Here is a 13,532-nt window from a genome sequence, read left to right on the forward strand (position 1 = left end):
GAAGTAGTCTCAGCCTGCTACTTCTCCGCCATCTTGACTCCTCCCCCCTTTATATTTTTGTCTTATGTAGTCAATGCTGATATAGATTTACCCACATTTCTCTATGTCTTTGCTTAACTTTTTTCGGTAAAAACAGCTTTTTGGTAAAAACAGCTTTATTGAGATATAATTTATATACCATATAATAAACCCATTTGAAGGGTACAATTCAATGGTTTAGTATATTCATAGAAATGGTACAAACACCATCACAATCAGTTTTGGAACATTTTTGTCACCCCAACAAGAAACCCTATACCATCAGTCATGTCCCATTTCCTGCCACCTTCTAGTCCTATGTAACCACTAATCTATTTTTGTCTCTATAGATTTGCCTCTTCTGAACATTCCAAACAAATGGAATCATACAACATGTGGAGTGTTTTTACTGGCTTCTTTCACTTAGCATGTTTTCAAAATTCATCCTTGATGTAGCATTTATCAGTACTTCATTCCTTTTTAATTGCTGAGTAACATTCCATTGAATTGATATACCATGATCCATTTATCCATTCATCAATTGGTAGACAAGTGGAAACAAGTTTTTAGCTGTTACAAATAATGCAGCTATGAACGTCTGTACAAACTTTTGCATGAACCTATGTTTCCATTTCTCTGGCTATATAACTAGGTGTGAGATTCCTGGGTCAAAAGACAACTCTGCATTTAACTGTTAAACTATTTTCCATGATGACTGCATCATTTTACATACCCACCAGCAATATATATGGATTCTAATTTCTCTATATCCTTGCCAACACTTGTTATTATCTTTTTGATTATAGCTATCCTACAGGATATGGGGTGATATCTCATTGCCTTTTTGATTTATATTTCCAGTTCATCATTGCCTCTTTCTTCTCATATCTTCCCTGCGGATTGTATTTTTTTAAGTATATCCTTTATTGTTCACTCAGCAAGCATGTATGAGTGGTAAATTCTCTCAATCTTAATCTAGAATTATGTCTACTTAACTTTAACATTCAAATGATAATTTATCTGGGTATAGAATTCCACATTGTAGTTATTTTTCTTTGTGATGTTTTGAAGATACTATACAATCTTCTTGCTTCTTTTATTGTCACTGAGAAATCCTCCTACTGGAATCCACATCATCTCTTTTTCCCCCACCTCCTGCCTTTAAGTTCTTCAATTTGTCTTCAATGTTCTGCGGTTTTATTCAAACATCTTGGTGTGGACTTATTTTTATATTTCTAGAACAAGAGTTGTACTTCCTGAGTCTGATGATTTCATAAATTAGGCATTTTGTCTTTGAATATTACTTATCCTTCATTCTCTTTAGTCTTCCATTTTAGAGTGGCTGTCAGAAGTATGTCAGATCTTCTCTGTTTACCTCGTTTTGTATTTTCTATTTCTCTGTGCTGCATCCTGCATAATTTCCTTACATCTATCTTTCAATTTTAGAATATTCTTTCAGTGTATTTTGTAGGCTATTTAACAATTTTCAAAAATCAATGACTCTACCTTTTTATTTCTGGAAATTCTGTTCATTTTTCTAATATATTTATTAAAAATAGTTTCTTGTTCTCTTATGCTTTAATTCTTTATGTTCTCCACAGTCAACACAATATCATTTCAAGAAATTACTGTTCTATTTTTCAGTTTCCCTTTCATTTCCCAAATCAGGAAATTTTTTTAAAACATAAGAATTCAACTATCTTAAAAAAGCTTGTTTATGTCATGTTTTGTCTATCATTTCTAGATTTTCTAGTAGGAGCATTTTCAGTATTTGTTAACCTCTTAAAATAAGAATATTAAAAAACAAAGACAATTTTTAAAAAAACATTAACTCTTCATTATTTCTTTTTTAAAAAGATTTTATTAGAGAGAGAAAACAAGAGAGAGAGAGAGAGAGAACAAGCATGGGGGACAAGCAGAGGGAGGAGGAGAAGCAGACTCCCCATGGAGCAAGGAGTCCAATGTGGGGTTCAATGCCAGGACCCCAAGATCATGACCTGTGCAGAAGGAAGACACTTAACCAACTGAGCCACTACCGAGCACCCTGTCTTCACTGATTTTTCTTCTCATTACAAAAGAAAATCCAGCTACACATTTGTAAGTAACAGAGATCATGAAATCTACCTCATGCTCCTACTAGTAGGTAATCACTGTAACATCTGCATATTTTCCTCCAGTTTTGGGGGGCATATACCAACAAACATTTATAAAAATGGGCTCCTTCTGAAATAGCATTGTATGCCTTGATATCTTTTATCTTGTTAGATATAGATGTGCCTCCCGTTAAATGCCTGCGGAGTATTTCATACTATGGATATGCTCTACTTTACTTGAACATTCCATTATTGATAAACATTTAGACCAATTTCTTTTTTACTCTTATCAGCAATGTTGTTATAAGAATCCTTGAACATTTACGAGTGCCTGTGCTATCATTCCTGTAGTAGTTCCTACAAATGGGATTTCTAGGTTGTAGGGTATGTAGTTTTAAGTATTATGTAATACTGCCAAACTACTCTCCTAAAAGATTAGCCAATTCCCCACCCCTCCAATGGTTTATGAGCACTCATTTCCCCACATCCTTGCCAGCAATGGTTGTTATCAATCATTTTAGTTTTTCTCAGTCTGATGGGCAAACAAGGTATTGTGTCATTTTCATTTGCATTTTCCTGATTGCTAGCAAGATAGAACATCTTTTTCCATATGTTTATTAGAATTTAGTTCTTTCTCTGTGGATTTCTAATCCACTGACAAATTTTCTTTTCCTTTGGACTTTTCCTTATTAACTTATAGGGACTTTTTGTATATTAATGATATTTTCTTCCATGTCTCACTTGCATTTTGTTTATAATGTCTTTTGCTGTACAGATATTTTACTTTTAAAAAACAAAAATTTTAACCTGAATTAGATCTTCGTCTAACTGGTTGAGCCCTTAGCTTTTAGGATACCTACTCTTTAGTTCCTGAGGTGATCAGTCATCTACTGGAAAGGGGAAATTGTTATTTCCCTGCTGCTATGCAGTAAAATGACAGATGAAAACAATTCCTAGATCCCTAAAAGAGGCTCTATTCCTGTTGGTTGGAGTGGACTCTATAATCATCCCATATAGGATATGAAAGTCATCATTCTATAAAGTGAAAGAAAACAAAAGGGAAAAAAAAGGTGTTTTTTTTAACTAAGGAAAACTTTTATTTAAACTGTGCAATCAATCAGTATTTAGACAGCAGTTTCATAAACATTTTGGCATTTAAACTTTTACTTATTTTTGGCATGACCTGTAGGATAGTATGTAAACTACCCTGGGGAGGGGGGGAAATACTAGGCAATATTTACTATGATGCTAGAAAAAGAAAACAAACCCACATTATTAAACAAAATATGTTTTAAGAAGACATTAAAAAGGTACATTCAAAATCAAGGCAAACATTTGCTTTCTTCATGCAATGGAGTTCACAGAGCTGATCCCCTGAGTCAAGTATAAAATTAAAATAGCTCAGCTCTAGAGTCCATTAGCTAGTCTGCAAATGTTGCCCTTACAAGAAAATGGTATAAGAGTGAAAGGATCCAGAACACCCATAATATGAAATATATAGCTGGCTCCCACACTTTCATTTAATTCACATCTTTGAAGAAAATAGAAAAAAAACAACTGCGCATACACAGACATAAAATTTTGTCCAACAACAGCAACAAACAGACAAACTTAGGTAATATGTCCTCTATTCTACTGATAGGCTAAGGCAATGTGTGTGTATACCAGGCTTTGCAAATTCTTATAACAGGCTCAAGTCACTAAATCATTAATAATCATTTCATTTGCAAACAGAATTAATATAGAGAATGTGGTAACAGGAAGAAGAAGGTTTTAAGTCAAAATTTAAAATGTTTTTGTTATTTTTAAAGATAGTTCTGTAGAAAAATATACTTCTGTAACATAAATTCTTAAAGATGGTTTGAAAGGACTGTGTCTACATACCATGAACTACTTACTTACAACATATAAACTTGAGTAAATCAGCAGAGATGTTCAGATTCATGATAATCATTAACACTTCACAAGAAGCTTTAAAGGTAGAGTCCGATAAACTAGAATTAGATACCAGTAGGTGTAGCCCTGTATAAAATTCATTCCAAATAGTTTAGAGAAATGTTAAGACGTTCCATAACCTTGAAAAAGTGGATGTGTAGATTAAGTAGAGAAGAAGCCTAAAGACGCACTTTTCTCTTCACCCATCTACCCCTCCCAGGATATTTGACTCTCTTTAAATCTTCAGAAGCCAAATATATATGTATGGGGGAATATCTAGGGGAGTGGAGAAATGGCTGTAAGGCAGCCAGGCGGGACGAGGTTCTCACCAAGGCCAGTACTTGAGGCTTCCACATGCTCCCTGCCCCCAGCCGCTCCCCTCTCAGAGCCCTCTGGGCACCGGACCAGGGTGAGTCACCTATCCGTGGGTCCCAAGCAGGTGAAGGAAGGGCCCTGCGCTTACTATCCCCATCCCCCCAACCCCACTCTGGGCACTGCATCCCCTCAAAACGCCACCTGGAGGGCAGAGCCACCCCGGGGAGTCACTGAGGGTGAGGACCCTGGGAAAGAGAATCCCATGGATAGCTGCCATCACACTGTGCCTTACCTGCTCTTTGGTGCTGAAGGACAACTCACAATAACACAGTGACAACTTTTTTGACACCCACTCCACAAGTAAACTTCGTGTCTTTGTCAAGGATGCCTGGAGATGGAACCCAGTCACTGCTGTGGGGAAGCCTGAACCAGCCTTTCTGGAGAGACTCCATGGGCCAGCACAATGGACAGGAACTAAAGGTTCTTAGATGACATTCCCCCCATCAACACCAGATTTGTTTCTATGGTGACTGCTCTATAGTTAATATTGGAAGCTACAGTATCCTTATTGACATTTTATCTCATAGTATTCTACGTTCAGTGTAGCAGTCTTGAAGCGAGTTCCCTATTCTATTGTCTAACTTTCAACCAAAAAAGCCTCCACAATAAATGCAAACTATAAGGAAGGAGAGGTCCGTGCTTTAGGTTGAGTTTTGACTACTGTTTGAAAAACCAAGATTTCAGGAAAGATGTTAGGCATCTAAAGTTAAAATTATAAATTCATGAGTCTTGTTCTCATGGACTTTATAAACCAAAAGGAAAAGTGGACATTGGACAGAAATATAAATATAAAATGTAAATAGAGATTTTTAAGAGTCATATTAAACTGATATTTAAAAAAGCAAGGTGTTGCATAATTAGAAAGTCTATCCAAGTTACCCTAGTTAGCTATTTATAGAATGCTTTTCATAAGAAATTTCATTTCTGGCAAGTCTTAAAAGATCTTTAAGTTTAGTAGCTGTGAGGGTTTGGGGCGCATTTTAATAAATCTTGATAATCTCTATGGTGAACTTTTTTAATTATGAAAAATCATGTAGAATAATACTTAATACTTTTTTTTTGGCTTTCTTGATATATAGTTTAAATTACAAAATATATCAGTTTAAAGGGTAAGTTTTGATAAAGTTTGGTAATTGTATACAGTCATGTAAATAGCACCATAATAAAATGTAGAAGAGTATCCTCTTTAAAAAAAAATGAAAGTTTTAAATTGACGTAAATTCCCATTTCCTTTTGTAGACTTTCCAACATTACAGATGGGTGGGTTTTTTTGTTTTGGGTTTTTTTTTTTTTTTAAGGTTTTATTTATCCATTTGACGGACAGAGATCACAAGCAGGCAGAGAGGCAGGCAGAGAGAGAGGAGAAAGCAGGCTCCCCCTGGAGCAGAGAGCCCCATGTGGGGCTCAATCCCAGGACCCCGGGATCATGACCCGAGCTGAAGGCAGAGGCCCCAACCCACTGAGCCACTCAGGCGCCCCCAGATGGGTGTTTAAATACTAGTCTTTATCTTTTAACAACCACTGTCTTCTGTTAGTTTTTGGTGCATATACAGGAAATGCAAACGTTTCATTTTAGCACAGGCAAAATGTAACTGAAAAGGCTGAAGTGTAAAGAAAAAAATCCGTTAAGACTATTTCACAACCTTATAGAAATGACTTTCAGATTATAATTATTTACACTTGAGTTTCCTTTTAAGTCTTCACAGTACTATTGCTTCGTTCTGCACATCCCCTCATTTGATGATTAGAGATGGAACAGAAATAGGTTGAGAACTTTCCTACCAAACAATTCTCAACATGGTAAATGATTAGAATTTAGGTGGTCCAATAACTAAACTTACACTTGTTCTATTATAGAACTCTCCCTCAGCTTTGCTCCCTCCTAAATTAGTGTGAAGAATTAGTTACATTGTAACTCATATAAGAACTATCGACTCCAGATCTAGCAAGGAAGGATGACGGGTTACATGCCTGGTTTTTTCCAGTGAGTAAATCCCTACTTGGATATGGGGACTATAGAAAAATCACACAAGATGAATCGAATTCTGAACACCTAATCTATTAGGCAAATGCTTAAAAAGATAAGGACTCCAGAAACAATAATTACCTTATTTCTAATGCAACCTTAGGCACAAACATCAGTTTTCAGGCAATACTGGCTAAGAGAAATTGAAGGTTTTAACAGAGAAAAGAGAGAGGTTAGGAGATGACAAGAGGTAAGTTATGGCTCAGCCTCCTAAAGTCCTCCTGTGAATAAAGGACACAACTAAGATTTCTGCTGATTGGCTATTACTATGTGGACAGGTTGTGTTGGCACAGCAGAAGGCACCACGAGCCTGAGTAATTAAATATAATTTCTTAGCTGAAAAAATACATCCTAGTAGAAATCCTATCAGCTTTGGAAGTAGACCAACTCGGGTTTGTAACTATGGTATATGTGCTGCCGAAGCGAGCACGGGTTTGTAACTATGGTAAGCAACTTAACCAGCTGTGATCTTTGGCAACTTAGACATTTTATACCTTAGTTTCCTGATCTCTAAAATGGGGGGAATATTTGCCTCGCAGAATGTAGTAGTTTGCAGGAATGAAGCACATGTTAGGCACACCACATATGCTCAGGAAATCACATTATCTCTTCCTAGAGACTGGGGTCAAAAGCAGCTGAAAAATGACCAGCAGCTGAAAAATGACCAGCACGTTATCCCTACTCAGAATATCATCACGTCTCTACCCTATAATGGAGATAGCTGTATCTCCTTGGTTAAGACATACTGAAAATTAGAGTTAGAATTAGAAACTATCCTTCAAAACAGAAAGAAGGCTTGACTTGAACAATCCAGGAATTAGAACCAACTAGAGCTGCGGAATGTAAAGCTCTCCAGGGAAAGGCACAACTGAAATCAAAGAGCATGACAAGAAAGACACCACTGCCTCAGATGCACACATGCTAGTGAGGTGAGTGGAGGCTCCTGCTGAGGTTGATGGGAAATCGAGGGATTACCAAACTGAAAAGAAAACAGGTGGTGAAGCTTAAGAAATAAACCTGACTTAAAAGTAGAAAGGGGGCATGTTGTAAATGTGCTTTTAGAAGATAAAGAATGAGCGTGAGCATGATCTTGTTCATCTACCGAGTCCCATGTCTGAGGTCTTTTTTGCCTCAATCCTCCACTGGCAACATAATTACTTAAGAGAAAAGCAGAAATTTCAACTATAATAAGAACATTTATCAAAAATTTCTGATGAGTTTCCATAAATTTCAGGAAACTTTCTGTGAAATGCATAGAACTGAGACATTAATTTATGAAGCACATATTCAAAAAAGTTTAAAGCTGAATTATTTTTGCAAGCAATCTAGAGAGGAAGTTTAATGTGTACACTTGATAAGCTATAAACCAAGGTATTCACAGCTTTGAAATTTTGAAGATCTCTAAAGGGTACATGACTTCAGACTGCCAATCTCTGTAATGCAGCTGACATTTTGTAGAAATCAGAATGCTACAGTTCTACAGTAATAATGTGTCTACGGGAGGCAAAATAGTGGCCACCCACAGAAATGCATGCCCAAATCCTTGGACTCTAAATATGTTACCACACAGGGCAAAAGGACTTTGCAGATGTGATTAAGTTAAGGATTCTAAAATGGGGAGATTATCCTGGATTATCCAAGTAGACCCAATGTAATTGCAAGAGTCCTTAAAATTGGAGAACCTTTTCTGGTTAGGGTCAGAAAAAGAGATATAAAAATGGAAGCAGGGTCACACTGATGCTACACTGCTGGCTTTGAAGGTGGAGTCCACAGGCTCTAAAAGCCAGGAAAAAAACCCAAGGAAACAGACGTTGATTTTATCCCAGTGAGACCTGTGTCAGACTTGTGACCTACAGAGTGGAAGGTAATAAATCGGTGTTGTTTTAAGGCCATCAATTTGTGGTAAATTGTTACAGCAGCATTAAGAAAATACAGCATCTGTCTGATAAAAATGCAAGACTGTCATAATCCTGAACAACTTCAAAGCCTTAAAATGGGAAACAGCCTGACAAGATTAAAGCCTGCAAACATACACATTGCATTAGCCTGTGATCTGGTGTCCTGAGCATAAATCAACTTAACACAGAATTCTATGTATATGTTCTTCTAAACATCAATAACAGTTCAACAAGTTGACAACTGGTTGTATATGGAAATCTCCAGAACCCTCTACTCTTTGCTCACAGCCCACAACAATTATTCTATTAAACCAAAGCAATTTTACCAGAGAGCCATGTGGCAAATTGTCAGGAACACAATGTACAAAATACAGGTTTAGTCTTAGAATGATCATGACTCTTTCCATACAGTTGAAACTTTTTTTTTTACATTCAGTATTAAAAATTTACATTCAACGAAATAGAAACATACATGTGAATCACTACAGCTACCACTGAAATGGAGCCACATCTGGATATTCTTACATTTAAAAAAAAAAAAAAGATACTTTCAATTCCATCTTTTCGGACACTCTTCAAAGTTGTCTCCATATGGACTTGACCATCGATCCTGAGTAGTCAACACCAGCAAGTTTCCGGGAGAAGTCCTTATCAAAGTCAAGACAAACTAATGCAAATCACTGTCACTGTTATCAATGTTGGCAGTGCTCTTGTTTGAAACAAAGCCAAATAAAAGGCATTTCACCGAGGACCAAGGATCAAATTTCCCTGGTGTGCCAAAGCCAATCTTTTAAAAGCTACTTACTTAGTGGATAAAGCTGTGTCTTTACTTTTAGGCTAATCAAAATATAAAACCCCAGATTTCATAAAAAAAGATTATGGTTTCACCCAAGTTTCCCCCTCAGGTTTGAAACACTAGGGCCCTTGATGCTATTAAAATATTTCAACTTATGGACAACTTTAAAGGGCACATCCATTGAAGGACAGTCCACTTAAACAGTGATACGATTTGTTTGCCCACTGTATGTCACTGCTCCCAAGAGATGAGAACGCCCCTATTATTTTGGGACTGCCTCAACCTTCTGAGTTAACCAGGTAATGCTTTAAGCAGAAGGAAGACTGCACAGGCTAATTCAGGGGTTGCCATATGCTCTGGAATGGAAAAACTTGCTGAGATTTCTGTTGACATCTCACAGTCAAGGTGCTTAGGAAAAGTAATCACATCATTTGGCAAAAACATCCTGTGGCTGAATCAGCAGACTTGATGGAAAGTCCCTATGTATGCTATTTGGATACAGACTGGGTTCTAGAGAGACAATTTGGTTGACATAAAAACAAGAAACAACAATTTAACGTACAACTAAATTTGTCTATATGCGGAGGTAACCTTAAATATCTTTGGTTTTTTTATAATTTGCTGATAAAAAGTACTTGAATAAAAACACTGATAAATACCAACATAAATTGTATTGCTTTTAATTATGTAAACTTAGCCCTTTGATTTCTTTTGCTACTAAAGCTAGAGTCCTATCAGCCTCTAAATAAATTTATTTCAAATCTGCTCATCTTTACTTACTTACAGGCTAATCTATATATTTTAATGGTCTTTGGTATGAAAATACTGATGAGCAGTATCTCGTAATATTTGGCATAAAAATGGCATGCGTGTATCAGTACTTACAGCAAATAAGTCTTTGGGAAAGAAAACAGTTACCATTTGCGTATTAACCCCGTTGGAATGAAATGCCATGAAGTAACACCACTATGAGAGATGAATGAGAAACTTCACATTTTAGTTACAGTTTCATTCTTAAGACTTCAAAGAAGCTAGCTTTGGCCAATAAAAAGAAGTCTTTGGTGTATACTAAATATCTTATTCAATGAGACCAAAATACTTATCTTTGGTGAAAAGATTTTTTTTTCTCTCCAACAAGTAGTTTCAACAATTTAAAAATACTTTATTCTAATACTGTATATGAGGATTTACTTGCTGAAGAAAAAAAAATTACACTTGAAATTCTTTGGAACTATCTGCTGGTAAAGAAATCATTTTAAATGCTCTGGTAACAATAAGGTAGTTGAAATTACTAGTCTATTTAACTATAACAATCAATATAAACCCTATTATTTTGGGTTAGTAACTACTTATATAAGCTTCAGACCTATAGATGTTTCTAGTTAATTCAATTTTGGGGGGGAAATTAGAGTCAAATTTTTACTTTCTGCTGAAATTTCTTTGGTAACAGGATTATTATGAAAAAAATCTGTATAAGAACAAAATGAAAAGGTGAAAAAGTAAAAATGTACTGGTAAATAATTAGCAAAGAGTTATAGCCTAAAGATCTATAATAACTATGGGCCTATTTATTAAAAAAAAAGAAAAGAAAAAGAAAAAGGAAACAAACAAAATACTTTCCTCAAGGACTTTCAGATCATCTTTTTAGGCTTTTAAAATGATTCAAATTCATGTAGTCCTGGACACATCTTCCATAACCATGATGGATGATGTTTCAACTTTAGATTTTATCTGCCTTTTAATGAAAGTTTAAAAAATAAAACAAACTCCTTGTATTCCTTAATTTTGTATGCTGATAAAAGTTGGCCCCACAAAACTACTTACGAACCAAAAGACACCATACCCTGTCAGTTTGCCCATGCTCGCATGAGGCAGCTTAAAAGTAACAAAATGTTCCCTGAGTACAGGAAAAAAAATAACACTAGAATAACTTTAAAAGGAGGTAGTATAAAACAGGAGCTATAAAGGCAGGAGCAGCATTTTTCCTTGCCTCAGATTGTTCACCTAAAGCTCTGCTTTTTTTGTTTTGCCATGAAGCCCATACTTAGATAACTAAAGGAGGACTTTGAATTTAGTTCACAAGTGGTTGCTGGCACTTAATGTTGGTCTGCTTCTGAACACATCCAGTTTGGCACAAAACTACAGATTAAGAAACAATAAGACAGGCATCATCAGACACGGGGATAGGCAATGACAGAGGTGGGACTAACACCCAGGAACATTCTTTTGATTTTAGAATGCCATTTACATTCTTACTTCCTCACCATCACCCCACCGCACCACACCCCATAAACCAAAGGTTTCAAGGGGAAACCCATGAAGATTCCTTTTAAAATAAGGCTCAGAAGTCATTTCCAAATAATGTGAAGAAATACCAAAAAACATAGGGCCCCTCTCTACACTATGTGTTTAATTCTTTTTCCTTTTTCACTGCTGGGTACCTAGTAGGTAACTGTCTCATGACTGAAAGAAGGTCTATTCTATGTGGCTGAGTAAATAGTTTGCTGATTTCAAACCAGCAAGAGGATTAACTCACTCCTGGAGTTAGCATTCCTCATTCACAGCATTGACACGGAAAGAAGATTACAGAGTACCACATTCTCTTTAAGAATTCAAGAAAATACAAACGAGGTGGTAGAGCTCTGAACACTTATCCCTAAATCAGACCTGCGTGAAAACAAACTAAAACGCTTTGATAAGATACTATACCATCAAAATAGTTATTGATAAAATCCAAGAAACTCTTAAGGCAACTTTCTGTACTCCTGTCCTGAACAATTGCATGAATATTAAAAAGGTATAAGGCAAAGAATTTCATAATACATAATGGAAGGCACTGTTACCATGATAACCTCTAGTTTATTTTATGGTCTACTTGCATTTATCTTTATTCTTAATACTTTATGAAATTTCTTTACCCTTTTTTTTTTTTTAAAGTCAAGGTGGGATTAAAAAACAAAAAACTCTAACCAATTCTCTTTAAAAATGGAGTTTTGCAACTAACTCTGGAAATGGTGAGGATGCTTTGCAAACTAGACAGTGCAGGCTTTGGCCGACCGTCAGGCAAAGGGGAAGGTAGAAAAGGCACGGCTCTAGGCAGCTGAGGTTTGGGGTACAGCAGGTAAAGCACTCAAGACTCTAATGCCCAAAACAGAAAGGCCCTTGAAGCCACAGTATTCCCTATATGCTACTGAATAGTTCTGTTTTCAAAAGAGACACTCTTTGTTTTGGTCATTTGTTAAAATCAGCAGTCCCACTTTTTCTCTTCTCAGTGGTTCGACAGTCCTCATAGCAGAGGTATGACATTCTCCAAACCATGCAGATGTCATAGTTTTCTTTAAAAAAAAAATCAGAGCTTCAGATAAACATTCTTACTCATATACCTATATGACTCCTTTGATCACACACACTACACATACAGCAATGAAAACAAAATGCTACTAGGAAGTATCATTGGTTACGGAGCGGAGATCAACTATCACAACACACGAGGTAACAAAGTTGTCTTCGGAGTTTGCCATCTGGCAAACTGAGGTAGATAGTCAGCAAAGGGGTTTTCAAAAGTCTTCCCTTTGCTCCAGTGACGTATTTTATAATCCAGTCAAGTATCTAGACTGTCTTTTCACATTGCTGACAACGAAACATTCAAAATACGTGTTTAAAAATAAAAAAATGAAAACACATTCAAAAAAAAGCTGAAATACACAATAAGACATCAAGATTTCCACAAAAGGCTTTGGCTCCCTGTTCCTTGTCCTTCGAACAGACTTAGAGGTGAGAATACCTGAACATGGCTGTCTAGATTGGAAAATCATCTTTGTCAAAGCGCAGGATGGCAGACAGCGGCTGCAGACCCGAAGAAGTCGTCTGCTCGGCATCCAGCGGCGTGGCTGGGTCTCCACACTTCCTCACAGAGCCATCCCCACCTGAATCACTGCCGGTGAAGGAACTGGAGGTCAGGGGCGTGGTGCTGATGACTGAGGACAGGTGGATCTCATCATTGGACTCATGGGAGAACCTTCCAGAATCCCCAGTCTCATGACTGCCTTCGCTATTTGCAGAGTGCTCCATATCAGCGGCAACAACACCAAAGGGTCTTGGGAAGCTGGCGGTTTGACCCGGGGAGCTGGGGGAGTCTTCATCACTGATCAACACAGTGGTGCCTGGCTGGTAAAAGCATACTGCTTGAGTAAATCTTCTTTGAGGCTAGGCAAAAACACATAAAACACTGTTAGTGATGGCAGAGTGCTCTGGGAAAAATAATAGATAAGGTTTTACATAGCCTATAGATTCTGATATAGTCATCTATTCAAGGACATGGGTGAAAGGTCATCATCAGGAAGAGATGATCTAGGTCAGTAGTTCCCTACCCGAGTGGTAACACATCAGAA

At 36.8% G+C, this 13,532-nt stretch overlaps 1 protein-coding gene across 1 annotated transcript in view; it reads right to left on the minus strand.

The window, feature by feature from the left end:
- Window positions 1-3,186: 3,186 nt before the first annotated feature.
- The window catches only part of PRTG (protogenin), a 126,225-nt gene continuing 115,879 nt past the window's right edge, over window positions 3,187-13,532 (minus strand). The window contains exon 20 of the mRNA XM_047738356.1: window positions 3,187-13,347. Within this exon, the coding sequence (XP_047594312.1) occupies window positions 12,940-13,347 (408 nt within the window). The 3' untranslated portion in view covers window positions 3,187-12,939. The remainder of the gene's footprint in view (window positions 13,348-13,532) is intronic.

The sequence above is a fragment of the Lutra lutra genome, chromosome 7, assembly GCF_902655055.1.
Source record: "Lutra lutra chromosome 7, mLutLut1.2, whole genome shotgun sequence".
Lineage (NCBI taxonomy): Eukaryota > Metazoa > Chordata > Mammalia > Carnivora > Mustelidae > Lutra > Lutra lutra.